At 38.5% G+C, this 27475-nt stretch overlaps 1 protein-coding gene across 2 annotated transcripts in view; it reads right to left on the minus strand.

Annotated features, from left to right (window-relative positions):
- Positions 1-26312, minus strand: part of GALC (galactosylceramidase) — a 34566-nt gene extending 8254 nt beyond the window's left edge. The window contains exons 1-10 of one of the 2 annotated variants that reach the window (XM_061463758.1): positions 26128-26312; positions 25088-25156; positions 23170-23233; positions 21149-21262; positions 19670-19809; positions 17396-17434; positions 6101-6231; positions 2171-2326; positions 1129-1253; positions 8-135 (exon numbers count right to left, since the gene is read on the minus strand). In XM_061463758.1, coding sequence (XP_061319742.1) covers positions 8-135; positions 1129-1253; positions 2171-2326; positions 6101-6231; positions 17396-17434; positions 19670-19809; positions 21149-21262; positions 23170-23233; positions 25088-25156; positions 26128-26298 — 1137 coding nt within the window. In that variant the 5' untranslated portion in view covers positions 26299-26312. Of the gene's footprint in view, positions 1-7; positions 136-1128; positions 1254-2170; positions 2327-6100; positions 6232-10982; positions 11111-17395; positions 17435-19669; positions 19810-21148; positions 21263-23169; positions 23234-25087; positions 25157-26127 lie in introns of both variants that reach the window. The other variant, XM_061463759.1, reaches the window with a different exon arrangement.
- Between the last annotated feature and the right edge of the window lie 1163 nt (positions 26313-27475).

Raw genomic sequence — 27475 nt, forward strand, 5'->3', positions numbered from 1 at the left:
CACATACCATAGTTTCAATTATGATGGTAAGGTTTCCTAGGCCATCTGTCAGGGCTACAAAACTGCCACCTCCTTCTAAGTGTCCATCCACTTGCAAGTACGACCAGCCTGGCTGAGTAAACTGTGTTGTGTGTGCTGAGACAAATCAGAACAAAAATCAGAAGAAAATAATTAAGTCTTAATAAAAAATAATACCATTTGTGATCTGAATTAAAATTTCTCTCATACACGCTTACAGAACAAAAACTTGATTTTGGGAAGAAAGTAATGGAAGTTGCAAAACAACTTTTACCTATAGAAGAACAAAGATTAATGAATATACACTCAAGCACAATTAAAAACAAAATAAACTCTGTGGCAGACAAAACAGTAAAAATTATACCAATTATTTAGACAGAAAGAAAACACTACACCACTGTGTAAGTCAATCATGTACATGCAATACGAATATTTATCAAAATTTGTAGATTTTCCCAAATCTCTCTTATATTTTAAAATGCTTTTACATATGCAGGTAACTAGCTGAAGACTGAAAATGAAGGCTTTTGCCTTGTTTCTCCTTTATGGCATTGCACATGCTACTTGCTCTACTGAACTGTGGCAAAGACCCTAAGATATTACAGAAGGACTACAAAGTAGCCAGTGAATCCATGTGGCTATAGACATACTCCCCTTTCCCCAAGCACAAGGAAATGCTAATTTACACAAGCCAAGAATCTCCAGCAGGACAAGAATACAGAGATTCTTTTTATTTTCCTAAATTGATAGACATAAAATGTCTTCTTAGGGATTAAAAAAAGGAGGAAAGGAACTAGGAGAGCACACTACCTTTGTGGGCACTTCAGATCAAAATATTTTAACAGCTATAAAAGGCAGTAGTGTATTAATTTCTTAGGTACCTAGTGGTCACATATTAAGATTTCCTTTGCTATAAGATCTTTCTGCTGTCTATTAAAGGAGATTTTCTCTTCTTCTTCTTTTTTAAAGTATTCACAAGGCTTTCCACAAATCTACTTTTACGAGTATAATTTTTTGTACCAAATTAAACGCACTAAATAAATAAAGGCCTCAGAAAATATCATTATGCCCTGTGTTAGAACAGCAAACTTTTGACTGCAAATTTTTTACCTGTAATCCAGATAGGAGCTTCTACTTTGTAGTGGCCACTCCATGGCTCTTGCGCTGTCATTAATCCACATCGACCAAAGGGCAATTCTTCATAATAGCTAGCCACCAAATTCCATGCAATGGTTCTAGAAGAAAAACAGGTTTTTTTGCTCCATTCATATGGACAATATTAGATGAATTTAATACAAGAATTTAATCTTCTTTTATTTTCTCCTCCAGCATACAACAAAAAGAAGCTTAAGGGGAAAAATCCCAACCTTTCCAACCTTAGCGCTTTCTGCTGTGCTCTATTTCAAGCATTTCAGACAGAAAGACTTATCTTTATTGTTCCAAAATGAAGTTACACAAAAAAATTAGAAGCTTTGAATAATTTTGCTTAGATTTTTATGCCTACATTTTCTTTTGGCCTTTTTTTTCTTTTTTCTAGATTAGTAGCGGTTGCACAGGAAACATCAAAGTATGTTTTCTATAACTTCAAGTTATGCATTTTCCTACTAAATAGAACAGCTTTCTTCTAGATTTCAGTTTGGAAAGAAAACATCTGGGAAATTGTAAACATAACAAAAGACTACAGCCTGTTTTAGAATGAATTCTGAGAAAGAAGTTGCATGGAAAAACTAGATAATTATATCTGTACCTACTACTTTTAACTGAAGACAACCTGATAAAGACCTCCAGAAAAATACAGATAAATTAGCTTCAGCACTATTTTCTTCCAAAGTTTTTAAGTTGTTGGCTCTTCTTAAGAACATTCTCTTTTTAAACAAATATTATCAGTCTCAAAGGCATCTGAACTCACCTGCATACGCTATTGGATACTGTGGAACAGTAACTTAAGAATACATTAAAACTTGTGTGACTTCTACCCCAGAAAGAGGTAAGGACTGTAGACTTCATACCTTACTAGATTAAAATTCAGACCGAGAGTGGAGAGTTTCAGTTTACCTACTATCTTACCATAGCAGATGAATGTGTTATATAGTACTTTAAACAATCCTTACATATGAAGTTGAGAAAGCAAACAACAGTGAACAACACTTACGAGGTCATGTTTCCATTCACATAGTTTTGGTTCAGGATCCGAGCCCAGCAGCCGGCACCAACTTCATCATTGAAAGTACTGTAATCTTCTGAAGACCACAGTTTCTTCTTAGTTAACAAGGCATTCAGCACTGTTTTTGTTCCAGGATAGTGAGCCCTACACAATATTTTAAGAAGAAAAAGCACTTAGCAAAAAACAGAAAATGAAAGTCTGGAAGTTTGTTCAGCAGCAATGCTACACCTACTCCAAACTGAAATGAAAGAACAAATTTTCTTTGGAATAATACAAATGGAATAAAAGGAAATGGATTGAGAGAGAAGTGTAATATTCAGTAGCTTATTGTATTTACATCAGTAGATGATTATCTCTTCTGACATATGTCAGCATGTAAGTAAACCTCATTTTAAATACATCATGCAAATTCTGCAAATTGCTAAAGCAAAGCTGTACCCTGAAATGGAGCTTGAAGATTTTCATAACTGCTCTGTGCTAAATAGACAAAATACATGCTACCTTGTACTTCCTTAAACAAACCCATAAATGATTATAAAATCAACAGTAGGATACAGTGCTAAGAACTTAAGTGTATGAATGTCTAGGGACCTAAACATGAACCTGGCGAGTTCTACACACCTTTTTAATAAACTCAGCCTTAAAAAGGGATGCTCATTAGACTATGAAAGTTACAGAGGTATAAACTGAAAATAGTTGAAGTATATAATGAAAGCTAATGCTCTTTCCAAAATACTTCTTAGTATGAGGAGAGATGCTTTCTCCCAAATGAAGACTACTGGTTAAACTCAATCACAACATAGATCCAGTGTGCCACATTAGTCTGACTGAAATAAAATCTTTAAAATCGCTGCCAGAAAACAGGATTCTTATTTTTCCTGCAGTTAGCACACTCATTGAACACATTACATACATACACTAAAATGAAACTATCAGCACTGAGAAGGAAAGGATAAATATTTCCTTTACTATTAGCCTGAAATTTGACAAATCAATACATCTGTGACAGGGACATGAAAAACACCATTTTTTTCTAGACTGACTGTTGGGGCTTTTTTCCATTAATTTCACCTACTGCCCTTCATACACAGCTTCACTGATGATAAGGCAACAGATAGTAGAGATTTTTATCTACATTCCTCTCTGTTTTACAGATTATTGTATTTCCCCTTTGGCATGGAAACACAAGTATTACTTAAATACCAAGCAAACTTCTTTGTAATGGCATAAATATGTAGCTTGCAAAGGCAAGGCAAAGAAAGAATAATTTGTCTTTCTACACTCCATATCTTAAAGAGCTATTTCTTAAATATGAAGAGTCAACATTTCTGTGAATACAAGCTGGACTTTACAAAAAGAAAACAAAACAAAAGCAAGGTATAGAGTGCTTTACATAAATAAGATTACACAGGAACACCGACACAAGAGAGAAGAAAAATCAATGTAAACACACTAAAGCCATGGAAATAAACTGGTAAGCAGTGTCAAAGTTACAGGGAGAATAAAGAAGTTCTAGAGGCAGACTCCTTCAGCGTATCTTTATTGGCAGCTTTGCTCCACTTAAAACCCACACACTTACAACATTCTTATTTTGTACCGCTGATACACAATCAGGTAAGACAGTTCCATCACCAGTTAAGAAATGAATCATTTTTCTCTGCTCTTAGATGCAATTTCTATTACTGTTAATGAATAAAATTTATACTGTACTGCTTTTCACTTACACTGATGTTAAGCCAAAAGGTGGCGGTGTTTTTTTTTCTTTCATTACTATCTAAACTGGTCCTTAAAAAGTATAGGACAAGACTAAGGCGTGTGTAACTTACACCGTATGAAAACTAATCTTTTTTTCTTTTAATAAGTGCACCAATTTATTATTTTTAACTTCTAACACCACTGGAAGTGTATCCTTTAAAAAGACGCACTCAAATGCACAAAAAGAACACCTGCAATGAGATTGGTTATGTTGAACTTTGTGATTTATATTTAAAGAAAACACTAGATCATGCTACAGCCCTCTTTTAGACATTTTATGTCACTCTACAGCCTCAACAACTAACACAAGCTGAACAGCAAAGGACAGCAGAGTAGCTGTTTCCAGAACAGCATGCTCTGCTCCTTCAGTAGCGAAAATAATCTTTTTACTTCACTGGAAATGAAAACTCTTACAAAACAGAAACTATATTCCAATTACTCTCAGGCAGTAATTGGTCCACTCAAGGACATCTACCATTTGGAGACTTGAGTATCCACATTAATGTTTCAGAAAAACCAGACTCCTAAACACCTACCCCTCTTAATGCCTGAAAAGATGGGACTTTATGCATCATTCTTATGATGCTTCATCAGAAGCAGCAGGATTTTAGATTCTCTGCTCAAAAGAGCAGAGATTCAAGCCACAAAAAAACATGAAAAGAGAGAGGAAAAATTGATTTATATCATGAAAAAGGGAAAAAGACTGGATCTTGGCGGAGAAAAGGCAATGAAAATAGTAGCTGGAAGAGAATTACAATTAATCTCCCATCCAGATTGTCTGAGACACCTCACAGATCACAAATCACATTGCTAGTCCAAAATTGATTTTATGTACATTCATTTAAAATCCCAGTTATCTGAAATACTTTTTATATTTTCAAGTAAAAAAAAGAAAGCCAACCACCAGTTTTTTTCTGGTTTTTTATTTTGGCTGTTTCATTGTTTGGGATTTTTTTGGTTTGGGTCTGTTTTGTTTTTTTTAAGATACCATGATGTGCACCACTAAATGTCCAGCAGGCAACTGATTATCTACTACACAAGAGAGTATTTAATCTCCCTGCTAAGACTGAATCAGAGTAGGGATGTAAAATACTTCCAAAGAGTTAAGCAACTACAGTTTACTGAGACTGATTAAAAATAGTTGAGCTTCAGGAACTGACTCTGGGTGCATACGTGTAGCTGCCAAAAACCAGAAAAGAAGCATACCTACTACACTGGGACCACAGTAATTACAGCAGATTTGTATCCAGTTAAAGGGAGTTCACAATTCCTTTTACTTGTTGATCCACACATGATCCAAGACTCCATTGGCAAAATACTGCCAGGATACTTTTTGTTGTTCAAAAGTAGGGGTGGGGAATTCATTTGAGGGGACACTAACTGCCTATCTGTATTTGGAGTTAAAGCCCTCATATCTACAACTCCTATGGGTCAGGTATATAACGATGAATGGAAAAGACTCAAGATGAAGCAAGGAAAAGACACATTTGATGTATGTGATTGGATCAGGTGAGTTTAAGGAACATAATTAAAATTTAGAGCCAGTATAAAAAGTTAATAAGCAAGTCTTACACATGTTTCCATTCAGCCGACAAGTCAGTAATCAATCTCAAATTTAGTCACAAAATATTAGCATCATACAGTGAAACCCAGAACTAGCAAAACAAGTCAGCTGGCTACATGCTTTCCAAACACAACCTTCCCATCAAGCAAAATGGGAATTAAAAATCAAGACATTATTGCAACTGAAAAATGATTCAGAAGTTCACTTCTGGCTCACACCCATTTCTGTGACAGACCAGGAAGACAGTAATACAAAGCTGTTTAAAAAGCTGTACAGCTGAAGAACCTTTTGCTTACCAAATAAAGGAACCAAAACAACCCTCAGAATAAACACGACTGTCCAGAAAAACTTCAAGCTGTCAAAGGTGTGACACAGACCACACAAGAGAAGACTCATGATGCAATTAAAGGGTTAAGGCTGTTACCAGGACAACATTCCATGTGCTTTGATGTGGGTTAGTAAGAAAGATTATAGTATCAATCCTTTCATTGCAGGTGAGAGTATAGAGAGGTAAATCTTTGGCTGTGCTAGTTATAAATAAGCACGATGAAGACAAACTATGAACAAGCTACCAAGAAAAAAAAGAGAGAACCCCCTACCCAATTGCATCGACCACTCCATGGAGCTCAGAGTCAAGCAGCAAGACAAAGGAAATGGGCTCCCACAGTCTATCGCTGGCTATGATCCTCACCTGCTGCAGACCATGCTTATCCAATGTGTATCTCAAGAGCTTGGGGAAAAAAAAAAAGAAAAAAAGAGAGAGGGCAAAGAATAGAGAAGAGACAAAAATATTTTTCATATCATCAAAAATTTCTATTGGAAAAGGCAGCATCTTCTTCAGCACCACTTGAACATATTTTAAAAAAAATGTTTCAATTCTTATTTTTACAACTTGGACAGCAACTGCTACATCAAACAAAATGTAATAGATTGTCAAGCACAAAGTGCCTTCAAAGGACATCTTCCTCTACTATGCGAAACCTCAAAGCACATGATGAACAGAAAAATTAAAAACACTTGACTCATTTTCTGACACACAAAAACTGCAGATGAAGTTAGACAAAGCATATCACATCTCAAGCAAGACACTATTTGCAGATCAACCACTTCAATTTTACAGTGCTGAGGATTAGGCTACAAGGACTACAGTACAGGGTCCTGTATTATACAGGGCAACTGAATTATAAGATATAAACTTTTTGAAAGCACAGTAAACATTTAATTAAGAGAAGGATTTGATTCCCCATATTCTCCCTGCTAATCAACTATTTCAGTTTAACAGTGAAGCAACACAAACAAGAGCAACTCTTCTTAAACAATACCAATGAGAAAAAAAACGGACACATAAAAACCTTCCTACTCAACTGTGTTTTATTTCAAGTTTTCAAATTGACCACTTTGCACCTCCCCAGAGACATTTTAAGGCCTTGAAAATCAACGAAACAAATCTGAAACATCAGGTAAGATCGAGTCTAAGGATGTAGTTTCTTAAAGTGGAGAGGTCCCTTAAACAGCGCTTGCTGTACTTGTAAACTCAAATAACATCAAACACCTAACAACTTCCAAGTCATTCTGTAGATTTCTACCATACATAATGTTCTCTAACAGGGAACATTACCTGCAGGAAACAGTGCTGCACATTTTTTTTTTTCCCCCACAGATGAGAATCTAAACTAGCTTATATGCAGTCTGACAGTAGCCTGAAACTGCAAGATTTCCAGCCCAAAGCGTTAACTTTGGCTGAACACAGCATTGCATTTATTACATAGAAAATATGCAGTTTGTAGGCTAGTCTGGGTCAAGTGTGCTGTCTCCACTTCCTCCCAGCTTCCCCTCCTCCCTGGCAGAGCATGAGACTCAGAAAGTCCTTGGTCAGAGTAAACATTACTGAGCAACAGCTAAGAACATCGGTGTTATCAGCGCTGTTCCAAGGCTGAAAGTCAAAACCACAGCGCTGCACCAGCTACTAAGAGGGAGAAAAATGACTGCTATTGCTGAACCCAGGACACTGTTACATCTTGCATTAGAATAACGCAGTATTTGATTTGCAGACTTAACATACATACAAAGGCTAAAGCATTCAGACATTAGGAGAGGTTCCTGATGATTAGAGAAAAAGAGTTTTAATGCCTGTCTTCCAAAAAGAGGATCTAAGAAACTACAGGCACATCAATCTATCCTCACTCCCCAGGAAGGTTAGGGAGCAAGTCTTCCTGAAAGCCACTTCCAAGCACAAAAATGACAGAAGGATGACTGGGAATGTCAACATGGATTTATCTGGGGAAAATTATGCCTGACAAAGAGGTCTGCTTTCTACAAGAAGATGACTACCTGTGAGGGCAAGGTAAAAATCAGTGGATGTCCTAGACCTTTAGCAAAGTCTCCCACAATGGTTGACAGAAAAGTCCAACTAGGGTGCAGATGGCTAGTGATGTCACCATAAGCTTATATTAGGGATGATGCTGTTTGAGGTCTTTAATAAAACTCAGGAAGCTCACATTTTGCTTTGCTTGCACACAGCTTTTGCTTTGTTTAGTAAGGTGTCTATCTCACAAACCACCAGTTTTTTCACTTCCACCCTTCTGATTCTGTCCCCCCATCCCACTGGGGAGGAGTGAGCAAATGGCTATGTGTGGCTAAGCTGCCTACCAGGGTTAACCCACAACATTGCTTATATGTTGAAAAGGAGGGCTGATATTTAGAGGAAATAAACAGACTGGAAAAAAAAAAAGCTGACAGGAACCTCGTCAAGATCAACAAATGCAAACACAAAGTCCTACACCTGAGACAGACTAATCCTTTGCAACAGTACAGGCTGTGGACTGATGAAAAATTCAGTCAGGAGTAAAAACTTTAAAAAAAAAAAAAAAAGAAAAAAGAGCATGAGTATGGTTAAACGCTTGTAATAAGTTGCCTAAAAGGGTCATGACAATACTAAAGTTGAACAAGACCCAGCAATTATGATCTAATTGTACCTGCTTGATGAAGAGGTGTTCAACCAGATGACCTCCAGAGGTCCCGTGTAAACCAACTTAGTCAATAATTCTACCTAATTACAGGTAACATCCCCTGAAATAAGGACCAAAAAAATTCCCCAACCAACCCAAACAAGGCTGTTCTACCAGTCAAATCTATTGTTTTAAATTGAGACAAACATACTGTCTTGAGATCAGTTACAGAAATCCAAAATTAAATTTCTAGCGTGTGATTTGAACTACGTAATACAAAGAATCCCTTTTAAAATTATGGCAAAAGCAGCATGGTCAAAATCCTAAAATAAATCCAGAAGCCAGTGTTTTCTATAACTAGTCCACCTGCTTAGTATAACTAGACAAGTCAATTCATCTCGCTTTATTAGAGCAAATATTTTTTTACCCCAGAAAGAACAAACAACAATGAACCGAGATTGTTCTTTGTACTAAACTGAGAAAGCATTCCTGGATCATAAGACTAATGATTCCTCTAAAGTTGAAACTGTATTAACTATGAATATCAACAGTACAAGAATCCTTTACATAGAAGCCACAGTCATTGACAAATAGCTTTTAAATACATCAATTAAAATTTATCACATCTTTTAGGTTTTGCTGGTTTTGTTTTGGTTTGGGTTCTTTTTAATGTCACTAGGAGACAGGAAAAAAAATACAAATTGAAACAGCAGCAATTGTTTCTGCTATTTGATGGTTGTATTAGAAAAGACTCATGCAACATTAACAAAACAATTTAAACCCAGGTTTTCATTCTGAAATGGAAAAGCCAAGAAAAAGTCACAGAGAGGGTTATACTTGAAAAGAGATTACAGAACAATGTACAGGACAGGATTTCTGAGAAAATAATTTAAGACTCTTCAGACTAGCAGATTTTGCAAACAACTACACGCAGTTATCTAAGACATACAGATACTGCATACTTTAAGCAACTTTCTGAACCCCAGTATTTGAAGGACAGACAGCTAAATACTATTATCTTTTTCTAGGTCAGCAAGAAGTCTGTCTGGTAGGTGGTGCCTTAAAGTCAACCTTGGCTGAGAAACACTATGTTCTTATTTTGCAACTAACCATTTCTTGACAGACAACACCACTCTTGCACAGTAAATATTCTCCTAACTCTTCATTTTTTGTAATCAGCAGGGTAGGGGCAGTTGGGGAAAAATCCAAATGACATTCAAGAAAAACCTATGACAAAAAGACCTTTCATCTTAAAGAACAACTAAAACATGTGTTGTCCTAAAGGCTATAAACAAAACCAGGCACTCCTAGACTTGATTCTGTCAAGCCATTAACGAATTAAGAACCATACACACTCAGTGCATTTATTCTGCAAGTGTCATTGCCATGAGAATCATAACTAAAACATTTCTTAATGCCCTATAACTTGGTGAGATGCAAGCCCTGCCTAAGCTAAAAAAGTTCTAAATTTTAAAATCAAATGAGTTACTCAATGCTGGCACTATAATTGGTATTTCTCAGGCAGCCACTTCCAGATGATCAGTGTTTACAAGCTCAACATACATGAAAGCAGTTTTGTTATAAAATCCCTGCTTAATTGACTTGCTATAACCTTTGAACCATGCATTAGTTTAATCAATTAGGAGCACATCACACACCTTTACATACAGATGAGTACACTAGTAACCACACCCATGTCTTTATCACAGTAAGGGTAACAGAGGTAAGCAAGTTAACAAATGTAACACAAGTGAACAATTTATTCACACGTACAGGTAATTTCCACTGTGAACATGCTACAATTTTTTAAAGCCTTCTTACAGTTTTGAGAAATCAGAGATTACCAAAAAAGCAAGAGCAGCAAAATAAGCATCAAGCCAGTTGACAGAAGCAACACAATAAGAAAGTGTATTATGGAGCCAGAGTGCTGGCAAACAATCAATCTGTCATTTGCTACAACAGCAACAGTGGGCATTCCTGGCTGCTAAAATTGATAGGCTATATTAGTTTAAAGACAAACTTTGGATGCTTGTTTTTACTTCTACTTCACTGTCTGTCTGCGAGCTTTTAACGCCATCAGATAAGCAACAAACTCCTAGCTTTAGGAGGTGACAGGAAACAGTGCAAGCATCAAATCCCAGGGTGACAAGTTCCAGAGTGAAAGTTCAAGTCCACCTGAAATTAAAACTGATTGCAGACCAACAGTTCAGTCCTAAGAGTTTTCTGATTTTGAAGATGCACATACAGAAGAGCTCCTCTCATTTGCTAGTGCTAAGATAAGAAGACTAAGACACAGCTCCTAACAGAACACTTGAAAGATCGTGGAAGAGTTGTAAGGTTACCCTACACAAGTACCAAACTGAAAGAAGAGATGAGGACAAGAAAGAGCAATCAGTCACCACTGTACATGATGGTGACAAATAGTGAATGGCTGGGAAGTATGAAATAAGAATATATGACTACTCAAAAGGGAGATGAAAACTTACTGAAGTAATAAGCAATGGTTAAGATTCCTCCCTTCTCCCACACTTACCCGACTACCTCAACAGCATCATTAAGATAGGGATCAACTATCATCTCCTTTGAAACGTTCCAATCTCCATCTGCAGCGATGATGCCAATGTTCCTTAGACCCAGTCTGTCCAAAGATTGTCGAAGTACCTTAGTAACAGATAACACCACTTAAAGTACAGCCTTCATCAAGCAGGCAACATGAAAATTTAAGACTGAAAACAATTTAAGAACTCTAGGAGGAGTTGGTAGAAGCATTTGTCTCCAGACTAAGACAGGGAAGAATAGCTCTTACTCCTCAAAGGAGGACCATAATGACAAACTAAGACAAAGTTAATTATAAGTATTTTTAACACTGAAGGGTAATCTATGACATTCAGATAGTTGTTAAACAAAAACGGGCTTATCACTTGGATGACTTTTGACACCCAGCATGCATATGTATGTGTACTCCACTTGGACAATCTCAGCATACTGATTCTGGCCACTGCCTGCATGTAATTCATGTAATGCATTTATTATAAAGTCAGTCACCTTAAGTTCATCCAAAAACAATGACTGGCTGGAAATGTTGAAATGGACATACCTCCACAACAATCAGAAGTGAAAGTTAAGCCGATTCCAAAAATAATATATTGAGAAAACAGGGACTGATGTTTTCAAATAGAAAAGACCTTGTAACTCTGCTGTTATCTACAACAGAAACCTTGCCAAACATCCGTCCTTTTCAAGGGAAGAGCACCTAAACATTTTTTCCAAAGGTTATTTTACTGAACAACAACAACAAATAATCCCTGAAGTCGCAAGTGTCAGACATTTAATTTTAGCCACTATTTGACTCTCATATGTCTCACTAATTTTCAGTAATGCAATGCATAAAACTGGAATTGCCTATTGACAACAAAACTGAAGGCAGTCAACTTTGAATTCAAACATGCCAACAGAAGGGAATTCCTGTTCCATATTCCTAGATTCTCCTTACTATTTTACTGTCAAAGATGATAAACCTCCCATATCTGACTGTGGAACTTCATAGAAAATACACTTATCTCTAACAGTTAAGAATGAACCAGGCTTACAGAGGGGTGGTATTATACAAAGATGTTTTATCTGAACACTCAATAAAAAATAAAGTTTCAAAAAGTATGTTCAGCAGCTTTCACATACAGCTGCACCTGAAAAGGGGCATTAGTCCACAGTCTAAAGCCCTTTTTTTCAATCTTGGATATAAAAGAATGATGTCCTACATGCTATATGTATCTATAAGAAAGCTTTTTCCCAACCATTTCAAGATCAGTAGGCATGAAACCTTGAAGCCCTCCAGCAATGTGAAAGAGAATAGGGAGCATATCTGTTTTGACATGTAACCAAATAAGAATACAAAGCAAAGTCCAAGTACTGGTGACAATGAAAGCCTAGATCTAAAGGACATAAACTTATTAAAAAGAAGAAAAGTAGCAATGAAGTTTTGTTCAGCCTTTGAAGTATAAAGTTTACCAGAAGAAAAATTCATCCTGGTAGAATACTTACAGTATGGTCCTTGCAATTTAAAGCCTTCTAGCTAGCTAGACATTCAGAAAAACTGCCAAACCATAGAGATAGTTCAGAAGAACAAAACTAGAAAGGCTGCAGAACTTCCATGTTTAAAGCTAAGTACCAAGGACACAGAACTGTAGGCACTCAAAATGCACCCCTTAGCAACATATACAGATGGCTCTCTGTCCTGGGTTCAGCAGCAGCAGTCATTTTTCTCTTCCTTGGTAGCTGGTGCAGTGCTGTGTTTTGACTTTCAGCCTGAGAACAGAGCTGATAACACCGATGTTTTGGTTTGGCCAAGGACTTTGTGAGCATCATGCTCTCCCAGGGAGGAAGGGAAGCCTGGAGGAAGCAGAGGTAGGACACCTGACCCAAACTGACCAAAGAGGTATTCCATACCACAGCACGTCATGCCCAGGATGTAACTGAGAGTTACCCAGAAGGGCTGGTAGTCTGCAGGGTTGGAGGAGGTATTGGTCGGTGCTCGGTCTGGTGGGGTGGGGAGAGTTATCAGTCAGCAGGTGCTGAGGTGTTGTATTCTCTTCCCTTGTTATTTCCTTTATCATTGTTATTATTGGTGGTAGCAGTAGTGATTTGTGTTATACCTTAGTTACTAAACTGTTCTTATCTCAACCCGGGGGAGTTGCATTCTTTTCGGTTCTCCTCTCCATCCCTCCAGGAGTAGGGGGAGAGCAAGAAGGGGGGGGGAGTGAGTGAACGAGCTGGCTGGTTGGGTTTAAACCACTACACTTTCCCACGCCTAGTATTCATGTTTATATACAGATACTCCTTAAATTTCAAGGTTAAAGTTAACAGTATTTAAAAATACAATTGAAAGAATGGGATCTTGGATAAGAATTTATAAGCAATATCTACTTAATATGAAACACAATTAACGTCTTACTGGATTAAGTAACTAAAATACCTTCTTACAGGTAAAAGTTCAGCAAGATAACCAAGTGCTTATCTATGTCATGTATTTGTCAGACATTAAAGAAAATGCCTGGTGTGTAACAGTACATTACAATAAACAGACATTTTTAAAAATGACAGACTGCAAATAGAACTATTGTGTTGATTAGAGAAAAGATGTCATGCAACACTGCAGACTGTAAGAGAATGAATGGTAAAACAGGTGCTACTTAAGAAGCCTTGTATCAATTAACATACAGTGGGAGGAAGGCTACCACTTTTCAGCAAATATTTGAGTGATTTTAAGATCAAATTTTAACCTTAATATTGAGCTCTAGAAGCCAAAAGCTTAGCCCCTATTCAACAGCATTTAAAAAGCTAACAAGTAGAAAGCCACACCTACACTGGAAACTTTGTTCTCCACATTCACTCTCCCCACATTAGGAAGCCAAGACAAACAGATGTGAAAGCCTTCAGGTGACACAAGGCTTAGTAGCACAGAACATTTCTACTCCTTACAAGAAATACAGGAAGTCAGAAGAACAGTCATTAAAAAAGAGCCAATCAGCGATATAGTGGAATAAGTATTTGAATTATACAATCTGCCTTCTCTCTCTGATGATTCTTTTTACAAAGGGTTCAGTCTCATAGGAATTCCAAGCAATATAACATCTTGTCAGTGAAAAAAAATAAATAATAAATAAATAAAATCTCACTATTTATGTCCCCTGTTACTTGCACTGTTTTATTCCAGCCTGCAAATAAGTATTTTCATTTCTGTTGTGTTTGCTTCTGTAACATACATACTGAAGAGCTAGAGATTTCTACTTGAAGTATACACACACTATTTCCCCCTTCTTCCCTACTAGCATTACTTACCTATGATTAGGATTATCCTTTAGGAGATTACAGGTATCCTTAGTGATTCCTCCACTAGCCTACACCTGATAAGTTAAACACTTTTCTTTTTGAAAAAGAAAAGCCTGGAATCCACATTTTCTGAGGCTATCTATTACAAAAAAAAAAAACCTTCTATTTCCTGAAGGGTTTCTGTCATAAAGACAGCACCCTATGAACTCATTTCCTAGCTTTAAAAAAAGGTAGGCTATGGTTTGAGCTGAAAACACACTGGGGTTGTATACTTCAGGAGGATTCCAAGCACACCCACTGAACAAGTTTAGACAGGGATTTAGGTACCTTCACTGGCAAAATCTGAAGCATCTACACAACCATCAAGGTTTTGCTACTTGACATGCCCAAAGAAACAAGACAACTTGATATAGAGGCCAAGATATCCTGCTGCATCACACTTCGGTGTATTGGTCTTATCTCTGGAACAGATTTTGTTAGTCACTAGAAAACTCTAATGCCAAACCTTTCTATCTAAAAGTAACTAATTGCCTAAGCCTACAAAAGTGGGAACCTAGAATATACCTTTAATGAAATCAGTGGTGGAGTGAAGTATATGTAATAGGATTTCATAGAATCATAGAATAGTTAGGGTTGGAAAGGACCTTAAGATCATCTAGTTCCAACTCCCCTGACATGGGCAGGAACACCTCACACTAAACCATGTCACCCAAGGCTCTGTCCAACCTGACCCTGAACACCACCAGGGATGGAGCATTCACAACCTCCCTCGGCAACCCATTCCAGTGCCTCACCACCATCACAGGAAAGAACTTCTTCCTTATATCCAATCTAAACTTCCCCTGTTTAAGTTTGAACCCGTTACCCCTTGTCCTATCACTACAGTCTCTAATGAAGAGTCCCTCCCCAGCATCCCTATAGCCCCCCTTCAGAAACTGGAAGGCTGCTATGAGGTCTCCACGCAGCCTTCCCTTCTCCAGGCTGAACAGACCCCAACTTTCTCAGCCTATCTTCATACAGGAGGTGCTCCAGCCCCTGATCATCCTCGTGGCCCTCCTCTGGACTTGTTCCAACAGTTCCATGTCCTTTTTACATTGAGGATACCAGAAATGTAAACAGTACTCCAAGTGACGTTTCACGAGACCAGAGTAGAGGGGATCTAAAAGGTGGTTAAGACTTGGAAACTAAGTTACTGTAGTGGCAGTGGACCCAGAAAACCAGTTTTAAAAACATATTGATTAATATATTTGTTAACAAAAAAACCATAAAGCTGGATATAAGGTATTCCTCTTTCTTTGCACAAGGTATACAGCCAACAGAGAGCTTTCTGCCAGTGCTTCCTGCCCTCCTTCAGTCAAAGCACTGCAAAAATAATAGGAAACAGCTATAAGAATAATCATCTAAATCTGCATTCTATGAAACATAATTTTAAAAATAAAAGTTTTATAGGAGATCATTTGCAGTTTTCCAGAGTAGGTGGAAATTTTACAGATGCCAGCCTCATGAAAAGATACTTAAAGATACTTTTTTTTTTGCTCTTACTGTAATGTCAAGTTTAACAGTTGCACACCATTTTCCCTATCATTCTCCTAAAACTAATCTTTAAACAAAATAACTACAGAAGTTGCCAGGACAAATGTGACTAACCTCATCCACTGTACACAAACCATAAGAAGTGAAACTCTTCTAAAAGCCACTAATTGACTAATTCTAAGTAGATCGGATTCAATCCCTGCCAAATTCTGGAAAAAAGAAAATCAACAGTCTTTCTGCACATTCAATTTAACTCTCAATTTTAAGAAGTAAAGTTATTGCTTCTTAGCCTCAAAGCAGCAACAAGGAAATGAAAAAAGCAGAAGCTCGTACTTAAGATTCCACTTCAACATAATGTAACATAACAAACAGAAGTGAGTTTTTGAAGAAGTGCAGGGAGGCAGCAGGTAGCAGCATTAAGAGATATGTCAAGGTTGTTTAAGTGAAATACTATGTTCTTCCAATGCTTCAAGAACAGGACGTACTTAATTTTGCACAGCTAAAAACACAGAGCCTTTATTATGTTTTCCATAAAATAAGAACCTGGAGTTCTGTAGCAATAATTTAAGGGCATTATATTGACTGGTACTTTGCTACAGAATTTTGAATAATTCTAGATCTTGGACTTATAACTATATCCAAGCCAGTATAAAGATGAAGAATTTGTATGACTTCAGTAGCATCAACTGCAGCTTTCATCAAAATGTGGAGGTCCTAAACATTTAGCATACATTGACACCCTTCAAGTCCCAAATAACAGTTTCAGACACACACACACAAAAAATAAAATCTAGAAATCTGATCCTGTTAGCATTCCATGCCTGCGACTACAAGAAACAGAGTCCAGTAAATGAAGTAGTTGTAGCACTGAGGTCCCTTTTCTAAGTAAAAGGGAAAAGGACAGAAAAGCTATTTGTTTACACATAGAAGCGTAGACCATAGAATCATAGAATCATTAGGGTTGGAAAGGACCTTCAGATCATCTAGTTCCAACCCCCCTGCCATGGGCAGGGACACCTTATGCTAAATCATATCACCCAAGGCCTCGTCCAACCTGGTCTTGAACACTGCCAGAGATGGAGCATTCACAACCTCCCTGGGCAACCCATTCCAGGGCCTCACCACCCTAACAGGAAAGAATTTCCTTCTTATATCCAATCTAAACTTCCCCTGTTTAAGTTTTAATCTGTTACCCCTTGTCCTACCACTACAGTCTCTAATGAAGAGTCCCTCTCCAGCATCCCTATAGGCCCCTTCAGATACAGGAAGGCTGTTATGAGGTCTCCACGCAGCCTTCTCTTCTCCAGGCTGAACAGCCCCAACTTTCTCAGCCTATCTTCATACAGGAGGTGCTCCAGTCCCCTGATCATCCTCGTGGCCCTCCTCTGGACTTGTTCCAACAGTTCCATGTCCTTTCTACATTGAGGACACCAGAACTGCACACAATACTCCAGGTGAGGTCTCACGAGAGCAGAGTAGAGGGGCAGGATCACCTCCTTCGACCTGCTGGTCACGCTCCTTTTGATGCAGCCCAGGATACGATAACAAACATTTCACTTTAGAGAAATAAGAAAAAATACATACCTTAATATATTTGCTATTAAATGCCCTTTCGTTCCATATCTAAAATGGAAAAGTAAAAAGTCATTTAGAAAAAAATCAGGATATGTCATGATTAATGAAAGATTTATGTACACATAAGATTACACAATCTATTAATGAACTCTGTGGTTTCCATTTGCTACAGGAAAGCACTCTCGTTGGTTTTATTATCAGCTCTTCAGGGGAAAATTTTGTATGAAAGCTCAAAATGACTGCTTATTTATCTGTCTCTGAGGTCTACTGATTGCCTTTTTGCTGAAAAGAACTTCAGACCTACTTGAGCTCAACGGTGGCAGCAAAGTTACATTTCTTACTGAGGCGTCTACAGTTTTATAAGTCTCTGAAAAACACATTGTGGATTCAATGTGGTCCTATGAATGGGCCCTGCTGCCATACACTCACAGAGCTAGAATAAGTTACATATTGAGCAACCGCCTACAGCCTCAGTGGGGTTATTCAATGGCACAGTTCTTTCTAATTTACATAGGACTGTACCCATACTTGAACACAAGACAGATCCAGCATAGTTTAAGTAAACAGACACAAAATGATCTAATTTCTGTTGGTCTGGATTTTCCATCTTTTATAGAAAGAGTGTTTAAGCTAAACACAGCTCAAAATTCAAAAGGAGAAATGATAGTCTTCCTTTCTACCAAATATCCGGAGCAATAAATGCATAATCAGAAACCTTTCTTTTTTCTAACCACAACATGAACACTGCAACTCACATTCACCTGTAAAGATGAAAGTATCCCCATAGTTGTAGATTACCCAATCATGTAAAAGCAGTTTCTCACAGATGGCATATGTCCATTTGATTTTTGTATTTCTAGATTTTTCAATGCATGAGCACTAACACGACTTCAGAAATGAGCCAATCATAAAGTTACTTACTGAAAGGCACATTTCATCATAAAGCAAATAGTGACATAATATATACTATAAAGCAAAAGAGCAGTAAAGACTAACAATGTAGAACCAGAACAGCATTAAAATTGTTGACAGTTTCTGAGCTTCCATAGGCCTCACTGCTTTCCCATATTTCAGATTATACCCACAAAGAAATCAGACAATATGCAACGTCACCACATTGCCTGTAGAACCAGAAATTCCCTTTTCTTAGAAGTATAGAATTCAGAAGGCCAACCACCGTGAAGTAACAACACAGAAACCAGACATTACTGAAATATGTAAAGTACAGAACTTCCCATCTACTCTAAGAGCACAGTAAGGAGAACAAACAACAGCAGTTGCTTTCCCTGTCCCCCCTCAAGCTGAATTGCTGCAGTGCCACTGTGTTAGCCAAAGTGCAAGACTGACTCATCTGAAATGAATCAACACCAAGGGAGATGCATTCCAGAGGAGATACACATCAGATATACCTTCCCACATTACAGCAGAAAGGTCAGACTTCCTTTGAGCTATGAGAATCACAGTTTCAGAAGCTTTGTTCTGGACTGTTGAAATGATTTCCAGCTTTTCTGCACTTAAACAACTGCCTATCAAAACACTTAGAAGTCTAAAATAGTGTTTCAGTAATTATAGGACTGATTTTAGAAGAATCCTAGCCACATATTTTCTTAATCAGAAGAAAAAAATAAAAAGTTGAATCTCAGTCAAATAATGACCTTGAAAAGTGTTTCTCCATGGTCTGGTTCTGTCTCATCTCCAAATTATGAGATTTTTCTCAGACATTTATTCTTCCGTATATTCCACATATATAGTGCAATACACTTCCATATATTGCACTATAACATAGTACAGTAGTTACAGTACTGTAACATATGCACCTTTATCTACTATAAATAATGCAGTTAAAAATGGAAGAAGTTGTAAAGGATTGTCCTGTGGAAAAACAGCAATCATATTTTATGCCAAGAAGCAATTTTAACTATCACAGTCTCTGACTGAACATTTTTGTTAGCTAGTAACCACCGAAACCCAAGCAGAACAAACAAGGCAGAAAAATATAAGCCCAAGACTCAAACAGATTTCAGAATTCTCAAGCTCTCTGATAACTGTTCTAGAATTGGAAAGGCAGGTGACTAGCCATGTTACACTGGTTCTGCTTTAATGGCCATTACTGCAGAAAGACTGTAAACTAACATAACTTCTGCCTTTCACCCTGCAACAGAAAAAGCCAAAACTGCAATTACAAAACAATTTCTCTCCCCATCTCCCTCCTCCAGTAATCAACAGAGACAAGACCAAGATCTTAGGAATGAAGATATATACAGGAGATTTTGCTTTACTAACCCCAACATAATCAATGTCCAAATCATGGTAGTGTTTAGCTCCTAATATCCAAGAAACAATATAGTAAGCAGTGACATCTGGATAGTCATAGGGCCAGTTTTCACCCTTCCCTATCCATGCTGGAAATGTCCAAGGTAATCCTGGAAAGAGAAAAAAAAACAAATTAATAAGTCATTGGTCTACATTACTCAGTATGCTTCAATAGCAAGCTGTAATTTGCTCTACCTAAAAAGTAGTGGATATGCACTTCAAATTCACATAGCTCCAGTGAAGACAATGAAATATAACTTAAATCGAGAGTATGCTCTAATATAAATTGTGATTAAACATTTATAGCTGCCTTTTTTTTTTTTAGCTAGAAAACCTTCATTACTAGAGGACAACACTTAAAAGTCCAACTTCAGGAAAAAAATTTTCAAAGTTATAGACAAAGGAATCAATACTGAACACCAAAAATTGTTAATCTGAATTTCAGAAGAAGTGATGATCTGATCATAATAGAGGAAGAAAGATTAGGATCATGAAAAAGCACTGCCAAGTCTCAGCTGTTACTGGATCTTGTAGTAAATAGGAACACCAAATTAAGCTAAGCAACTCCTGCTAAGTTTTCAGCTGACTTCGTATAAGACACCATAAGCTAATGGAAATGCCAACTCTCTTTCTTTTATGAGAGCTTGATATGAGGGGAAAAAAGAGGTTAATAATAGAGATTAGTCCTAGATGGTAAGCTTACTGCTTGTCATAGCACCTGTCTAACAAAACCTGACTAGCAAATCCTACACCAAGTCATGCAGGACTTCACAAATCCTGGATCCCTGAAACAGAGGGAATTAGATACTTTTTAATTGATAGATTTCTTACCTTGTTTCACTTGAAATACATTTTGTAAAGCCTTTCAGTTAAAATCTAGGGTTCCACATTTGTAGCACCACAGCACATACACAACCCATGATCAAAACAGGAAGACAGGAAAGTCCTTTTACAACTCAACTACGTATATAAGACAAACCAGAAGACAAGAACCACTGTAGTGGGGATGGGGTGATGGGTTTATTTTGAGAACATGTAATTTAGTGTGTATAGGAATTACAGATTTATACTTCCTGTAAGTTTATTTTATCCCTCCTTTTTTTCTCTATTATTCAGAAATTCAGCTCTCATGATATATCACTAAAACCCATTCCTGTGATAGTCTAAGCATTAATGCTACTTGATACAAGCAAATGATAAGTCATTTCTTATCCTATGCTACCTGTTACAGTGGCACAGCATAAGAACATTGGGGTTCTCTAACAAAGTAAAACACAGTAAGTTTAAGCAAAGCATCAAGGCAAGCTTATCAAACACCAGAGATTCTACTTTATCTACTACAACATCAAAACATCTGTCCATTAAAATAAATATCCTAATTAAGTGTCTGATATGTAATTTATTTTGCAGGAAAAAGGCAGTAATATGCTGAAACTTGAAGCAATTTACCAATAAGTTTAATTTTGGGGTTCCTCTTTTTAGCTTCTTTCATTAGCCACCATTCATAGCCCCGGAAGTAGTTCTCATCATTTTCATAGTGCATATGGGAGGGTTCAGTACCATCTAGGAAGGAAAGAGACAGGTAGCTCACAATTATCTTCTGTGTCATAGGCTGTTACACATTATAAAGCTTTCTGTATTGCTCACTGCCATGGTATGCAAGCACATATCTCCAACATGGTTCACATATTCTTTGGTTTGTATTTCAAAGCAAAAGGAATAGTGGGAGGGAACACAAAAGACTTGCCACCCTTCTTAGTATATTAAATTAGCAAAAAAAAAATAATTTTTTTTGTTCTTAAGGGACTGCTTTCAACATCAGAATGTGATTAACTATTGGGCATTTTCTATCCCTAGCTATGATAATACTAAATCATTCATGATTATCTTGGATCCAACAACCAGTAGGAAAGTTACAGCATTAAGATCAGGAATGAAAAAAACAAACAGATGCAGAAGCAGGTTGTATCTAAACCAAAAGGCAAACTAAATAAGGCTGTAACTTGCTGCTTCTGTGCAAGGCAAGCCCAGGGAGAGAAAAGAACTGTCGTGAAGTTTTTTCAGTGACAGGGAAGAGATTTTTCTGTATTTATAGTAAAGATCTAGTTTCTATTTCAATGGTGTTCTGTGACTACAGGAAAAGCTTCTGGAATGCACTGAATTCTCTCAGACAAAAGGTATGGAAGCAAACTAGAAAGCTGCAAAAAAATCAGCGTTGCATGGGCAGTCATCACACAGAGAAGTTGATAACTTGTTTAGACAAGTTACAGTTGCAATTCCATGCACTATATGCCTAATTGTTACAGATTTCTTCCAATGATACTTCCTCCCCCTCCCTCTAGAACAGTACATTTCATTACAGAAAAGAGGATTGACTTTTTTTAATTCGACACTTGACTATTTGGAAGTCCTATTCGTCAGAGTCACAGAAGAGCAATTAGATTCCAAATTTAAACTCCTGATCACACCTCTGAGGTCAGAATAAGAGCTGCAGTCTAGTGCGTTAATACATATGATTCTTGCTGATCTCCTAAAATCTAGAAAGTCATTGCAGAAGTATGTAACATTCTCCTTAGCCAACAGCAAAAGTATTTGAAGAGAAGGTCTGTGCATGCAGAAAGACAACTCCATCCTCCTCTAACCAGCAATTTATTGTCCAATTACAGAGATCTTAAACCCAGTATAATACTTTTTTCCATGTTAACTTTTCTTAAGGAAAGTAAACCAAAGAATGAAAAAGAATATCTAATGACAAAAGCATTAAAAAAAATATAAAGAAAATGCTACAAAGACAGATGCTATGCCTTCTATTTATTAACTGAATCTGCTTTAATTCTAAATTTAATTTGGGTGGGCAGGGGAGGGGGAGAGAAAAAAAAAAAAAATGAACTGTAGTCTAGTTGCTGCATCCAAGCATCTGATCACAAGCAGTTACTAAACAGTTTCTCTTATATGTAAATGTAGTAGGCCAGGCAAATTACACCAAGACATTTTCATCTGCAACTGTGGCGAGGCAAAAAAAAAAAAACAGCCAAACAATAGTGGGTTTATTGTCAGAAAATGCAACTCCAGTGAAACATAGCAGCTCATTAAATGAAAGAAAAATAACTGCTTCTGACAAACTGTCTTCGCATTTTCATGCTTTTAAGATATAAACCACCTAGTCCTACATAAGTGTTACAATTTGTATTGCAAAACTGGTGTTTGAGAAATGCCCTGAAATTCAGAAAATTACTAAACCTTCCTTATCTTAGGGAGGAAAAAAAGGAACTTGCTTGCTCTAGAATGCAACCTTGAAATCACGGGAGAGAGAGAAGTGTTCCCTTCTACAAGTTAGCAAACATTGCTTTTCTGCAACTTCACTACCACTACAGAATGCACCTCCTTGCTTCAGCTGCAGTGACACATGCAGGACATGTTACTGCATCACTGCAACCAAAAATTAAACCCTGATCATGCTAAATACATACCTGTTGACTGTCCATCACCTCCAATCTCTACTTTGAGGATATGTAAAGAAGCACCAAAATTTGGCTAAAAAAGAGAGACAGAAAAGCAAACAGAATCCTACTGTTAATAAGAAAAATGCAATAAATAACGGTACATTGAGGATGCTAAAAAGTCAATAATTTATTATTAAAAACCCCACCCATTATAAATGCAATGAGAGATAATACAAGATTCTGCTTCACAAGGAAATTGAGCAAGATAAATAGTACTTATCTTTAGTCAGTTTCACTGACTCATGCATCATTAACAAGGCTTCTCCCCAACTCTGCAGATTTTAAATTGATTATGCTCAAGAAAAACACAGAAGCACTCTTTAAATAGAACAAGGGCTGTATGAGGAACACAACAGTATTTTTACTGTCATTATGGTCAAGTTTGTTTTCTCAAAAAAAAAAAAAGAAATAATTGAAGTTAATATTTCTGTAATTCTCTGATGAATAGGGTTGCTTATGTGAAACAGCATACACATGGGTCAAAAATATCTACTAGATACAGGCAGAAAGGCAAGAGAAAAACCCACCACACTGGGAAACAAATGGCTACTTAGTCCACTGCTGTCTTTCGCTGGCATCTGACTAGTGGAGCAGTACACAAAATTCAAGCTCATACAGGTGATCCTATTCCTAGTATGTTCTTCCAGCCATTAGTGGCTTAAGAGTTGCTCAAGCCAGAACTGCAGTTAATCATTATTTTAATAACCACTGGCCTCCTCAGTGGAATTGCCCAAGTATAATTTTGGCACCTAAAAAAAAGTTTTAAGAGGTCAGAGTGCAGTTTGATTAAAAAAATTTGCTGCATAGACAATATTTTGCTTGGCTTACAAGTTTTGGATTTATTTGTTTGTAAATAAGAAGCAAATACTCCCAATTTACCATTTCTCTTCCTGACATTTTTGATTTTAAACTTCTAACATATTTGGTCTCCTATCCCCATCACAAAAGTTGACTGACATTAAAAGACAAGGGAGAACGAGGCAAGGTATACTCCTCCCAGGTATCTCATGACAGCTTAAGAAGTTTTGGTGAAAGAACATGTCAAAAAGTCTTTGAAAATCATGATCTCAGGTAGATTTTTATTTTACCACATGTATTGATTCCTTCAGTAAACCCATATTTATAACACATAGGTTTGATCCCCCAGTCACACATTATGCCTAACCTTACCCTTTAAAATCAATTCTTTAAACTACACAGTAAACTATTCCCCTCCAGCCATCTGAATTACACTACTTGAAAGTGACATGGCATCCTCTTCCAGCAGAATAATTTATAGTGCCAAAGCAAAACAAGTTATTACTGTCCAGTGCAATAATTTTACCATATAAGCTGGGTAACTCCAAGGTTACAAAGCTCTTAAAGGTTACTTAAAGCTCTTACAAACCAGTAACATTCACACACCTTCTAGAGTAACTAACTGCACTTATACTGGAAACTAGTTTGGAATAGATATGGTACTGAAATGTTGCAGGCCGCACAGCTGTTTTCACATTACATGAATCTGTACTCCAAAGTAATAAAGAAAACTGTCTCAATGATTGCACACCCTGCAATTGCTATGAACAGCTAAACCCTTCATTTTAGCCACAAAAATAATTTCATCCTCGTTAAGCCCAAATGAATGATCAAAATATCTTGAAAACATGTTTTCTAAAACATACTGTGAAAACATAAAAGGACTTTTCATAATAATCAGAACAAATAGGCTCCTGAACCATATGCTGGTTGTCAAAAACAAAAGCTAATATTAAAGGAGATGCTTTATAAAATGGAACTTTGTCCAATTTCAAGTAGTACTGAATATGCTATAGGAGTCTAACGTTATGCAATAAGAAATTCTGGATGAAATTAGACATTATTGTATCAGTGAAACCAACTTTACCTTGAACAGATAATCCAAAATCTGGGAGCGATAAGGTTCTTGGTAGTTCACCAGGAGTCTAGATGTGGCCTAAAATGGAAACAAAACAAAAATATGAAAATTTAACTTTCAAACATATAAGTACATTCCAGTCTGTCAGTTGAGGACTTTCACATAGCTAACAAAATAACAAAAGTAATTCTAGCACCAGGAACTCAGCTAAATCCCTACAAGAAGTCTTTTTTAATCCTTCAATAGTGCATTTCTGGTTTCATAGATTACAATTGCCTTCTACTTCAGCTCCTGCAATTTAATGCGAAGAGAATCCAGAGAGCAGAATTGGTGCAAGCAAAATGCAGTCCCCTCCCAGCACCTTTTATCCTCTTCTACTCGTATCTCTCTGCTTTGGTGCACTTTATACCAAAGGCAATGGGAGTTCACTGGCCACACAGGCAGGAGGTGAAGGGAAGCAAATCAGCACGTCCAAGAGCAGGTAAGAACTTGCAAGAGCTCCCGGCTCTGTTTGCTGGACCACAGGAAAGCATACGACTGGCTATTGTTTCATCCAACACTTTAAAGCTCACACAGACAAGTAGTGAGGAAGAGCCTCTACAGATAAAAAAAAAAACGCCCTTGTTAGCTCTCCTCCAACAGCACTGAGGAAGTGGCTGGTCCTCGGCTACCCAAGCAGCCTGGTGAGAAAGAGCCACTGTACATCTGACAGCAAGAAAGGCACAAAGCAGGGCCCGGCTCCAGCAAACTGTCCCCGCTGCCACTACCACTGCCCGCACGGCTCCCATCGGGACCTTCAGGGCAGAGCTCCCCTTCAGAGCTCCACTCACGTCCTCTCATCTCCACCACCTTCCCTTTCATACATCCCCACTTCCTCACGGCTCCCTCACAGACACATCAAGGGGCTCCACCGAAGCCACCGAATGTTCACACTGACGGAATTCCCCGCCTAAGCGCCCGTGAAAACCGCCGCCTCTAGGAGCAGCACAGCAGCACCGCAGGCAGCAGCTAGGCAGGACCTCCGCGCCCAGCCCGCCGCTGCCGCTCACCCCGCCGCCGCTGACAGCGCCGATCCCGTCGAACTCCCTCCCCAGCCCGTAGGCATCGTCCAGCTCGTAGGTGGCCGTGGAGAGCACAGCAGCACCGACCCCAGGGGGGCCCGGGCCCCAGCTGCAGCCAAGCAGGAGCCAGCTCCACAACAGAAGAGCACACTGTTCCATCACACACACTCCGCGCCGCCCCACCCCTGCAGCAACTCGCCACTGTCCAACTCCGCTTGTCACGTGATAGCACAACCTGGCAATCACCTGAGGGGCGGGGCGTGAGAGCTCTTCCCCGCCATTTTGGTAAAGGGAAAGGCTCAGGGAGGGGAAGGCTGTCCGCCCTTACGACACACACGAACGCCGGGGTTGAAGTTAGCGGCTGCCATTTTGAGAAAGGGCAAGCAAATTCGGGCTAGTGGGAAGCTTACCGCCATGCTGGAATTGGGCACTGAATGCCGAGTGAAGCTATTGTGGAGCCATCTTGGATGCGGCGGGGAGGGTGGTGGGCATCACGGCTACGCAGGGTTTCTCTGCGGGTACACAGCGAATTCGGGTTTAGTGGAGCTTGAGCAGCGATGTTAGGGTAACACCGAAGTGACCTTTATTGGGGGGGCCTTTGGCAAGGCATGTCAGTTTTCCAGAGAGAGGAACGGTGATTCCCAGTGAACCTGATTTCCAAGCCCTCGCCAGCACCTAGTTAACTGGTTTTGCCGCACTCTCAGGCTGCCACTAAATCCCTTGTAAAGTAGGCAAAACTGGTCACTTTGAAGGAGAAAACTGCAGCACGTTGTGAGGAAGACCTTTGACTGCTTGCACAGGAACAGGCAGGGAGCGGCCCCGGGACACAGGGCCAGGCGTGGCGAGGGCCAGCCCGGGAGAGGGGTGCTGGCAGCCTGTGGGCTTCCCGGGGAACCTCAGTTGGATCAGCAGCTGTGTCCTCAGGGAGGGATCCTGGGCGTGGGTTCTGTTTTACAGCCTTCACGAGGCACACGGCAGGGCACCCACATGAAAGTGCGGCCAGCTGAGATAGTGCAGTGCCACATGCTAAAAGCTTCCGTGAGAATAACCAGGGTGTTCGCTCAGACTCCAGCTCATCAAAGCATTTGACTCAGAGTAGAATAAAAAGGAGATTGGTGATCGGCTTGATTATGCTATAAAAATACCCTTTAAAGGGGAAGTGTCTGTCTGCTGATTTAAGTGTTCTACAGAGGCGATGCTCCGTGTGCTTGAGGAGTGAGGAGATGCAATAGCTGACATCCTGTGTGCAGTGTCAGAGCCATGGAAAAGCCGAGGTTTTGCACATTTCTGTCTATCAAGGATGCTGTTATTCGAGCCACTGCCTCTCTTGGCCATG

Source organism: Pezoporus flaviventris, unplaced genomic scaffold, assembly GCF_033815535.1.
Source record: "Pezoporus flaviventris isolate CSIRO_AGI_PZ_B2104156 unplaced genomic scaffold, CSIRO_AGI_Pfla_v1 ptg000036l, whole genome shotgun sequence".
NCBI lineage: Eukaryota > Metazoa > Chordata > Aves > Psittaciformes > Psittacidae > Pezoporus > Pezoporus flaviventris.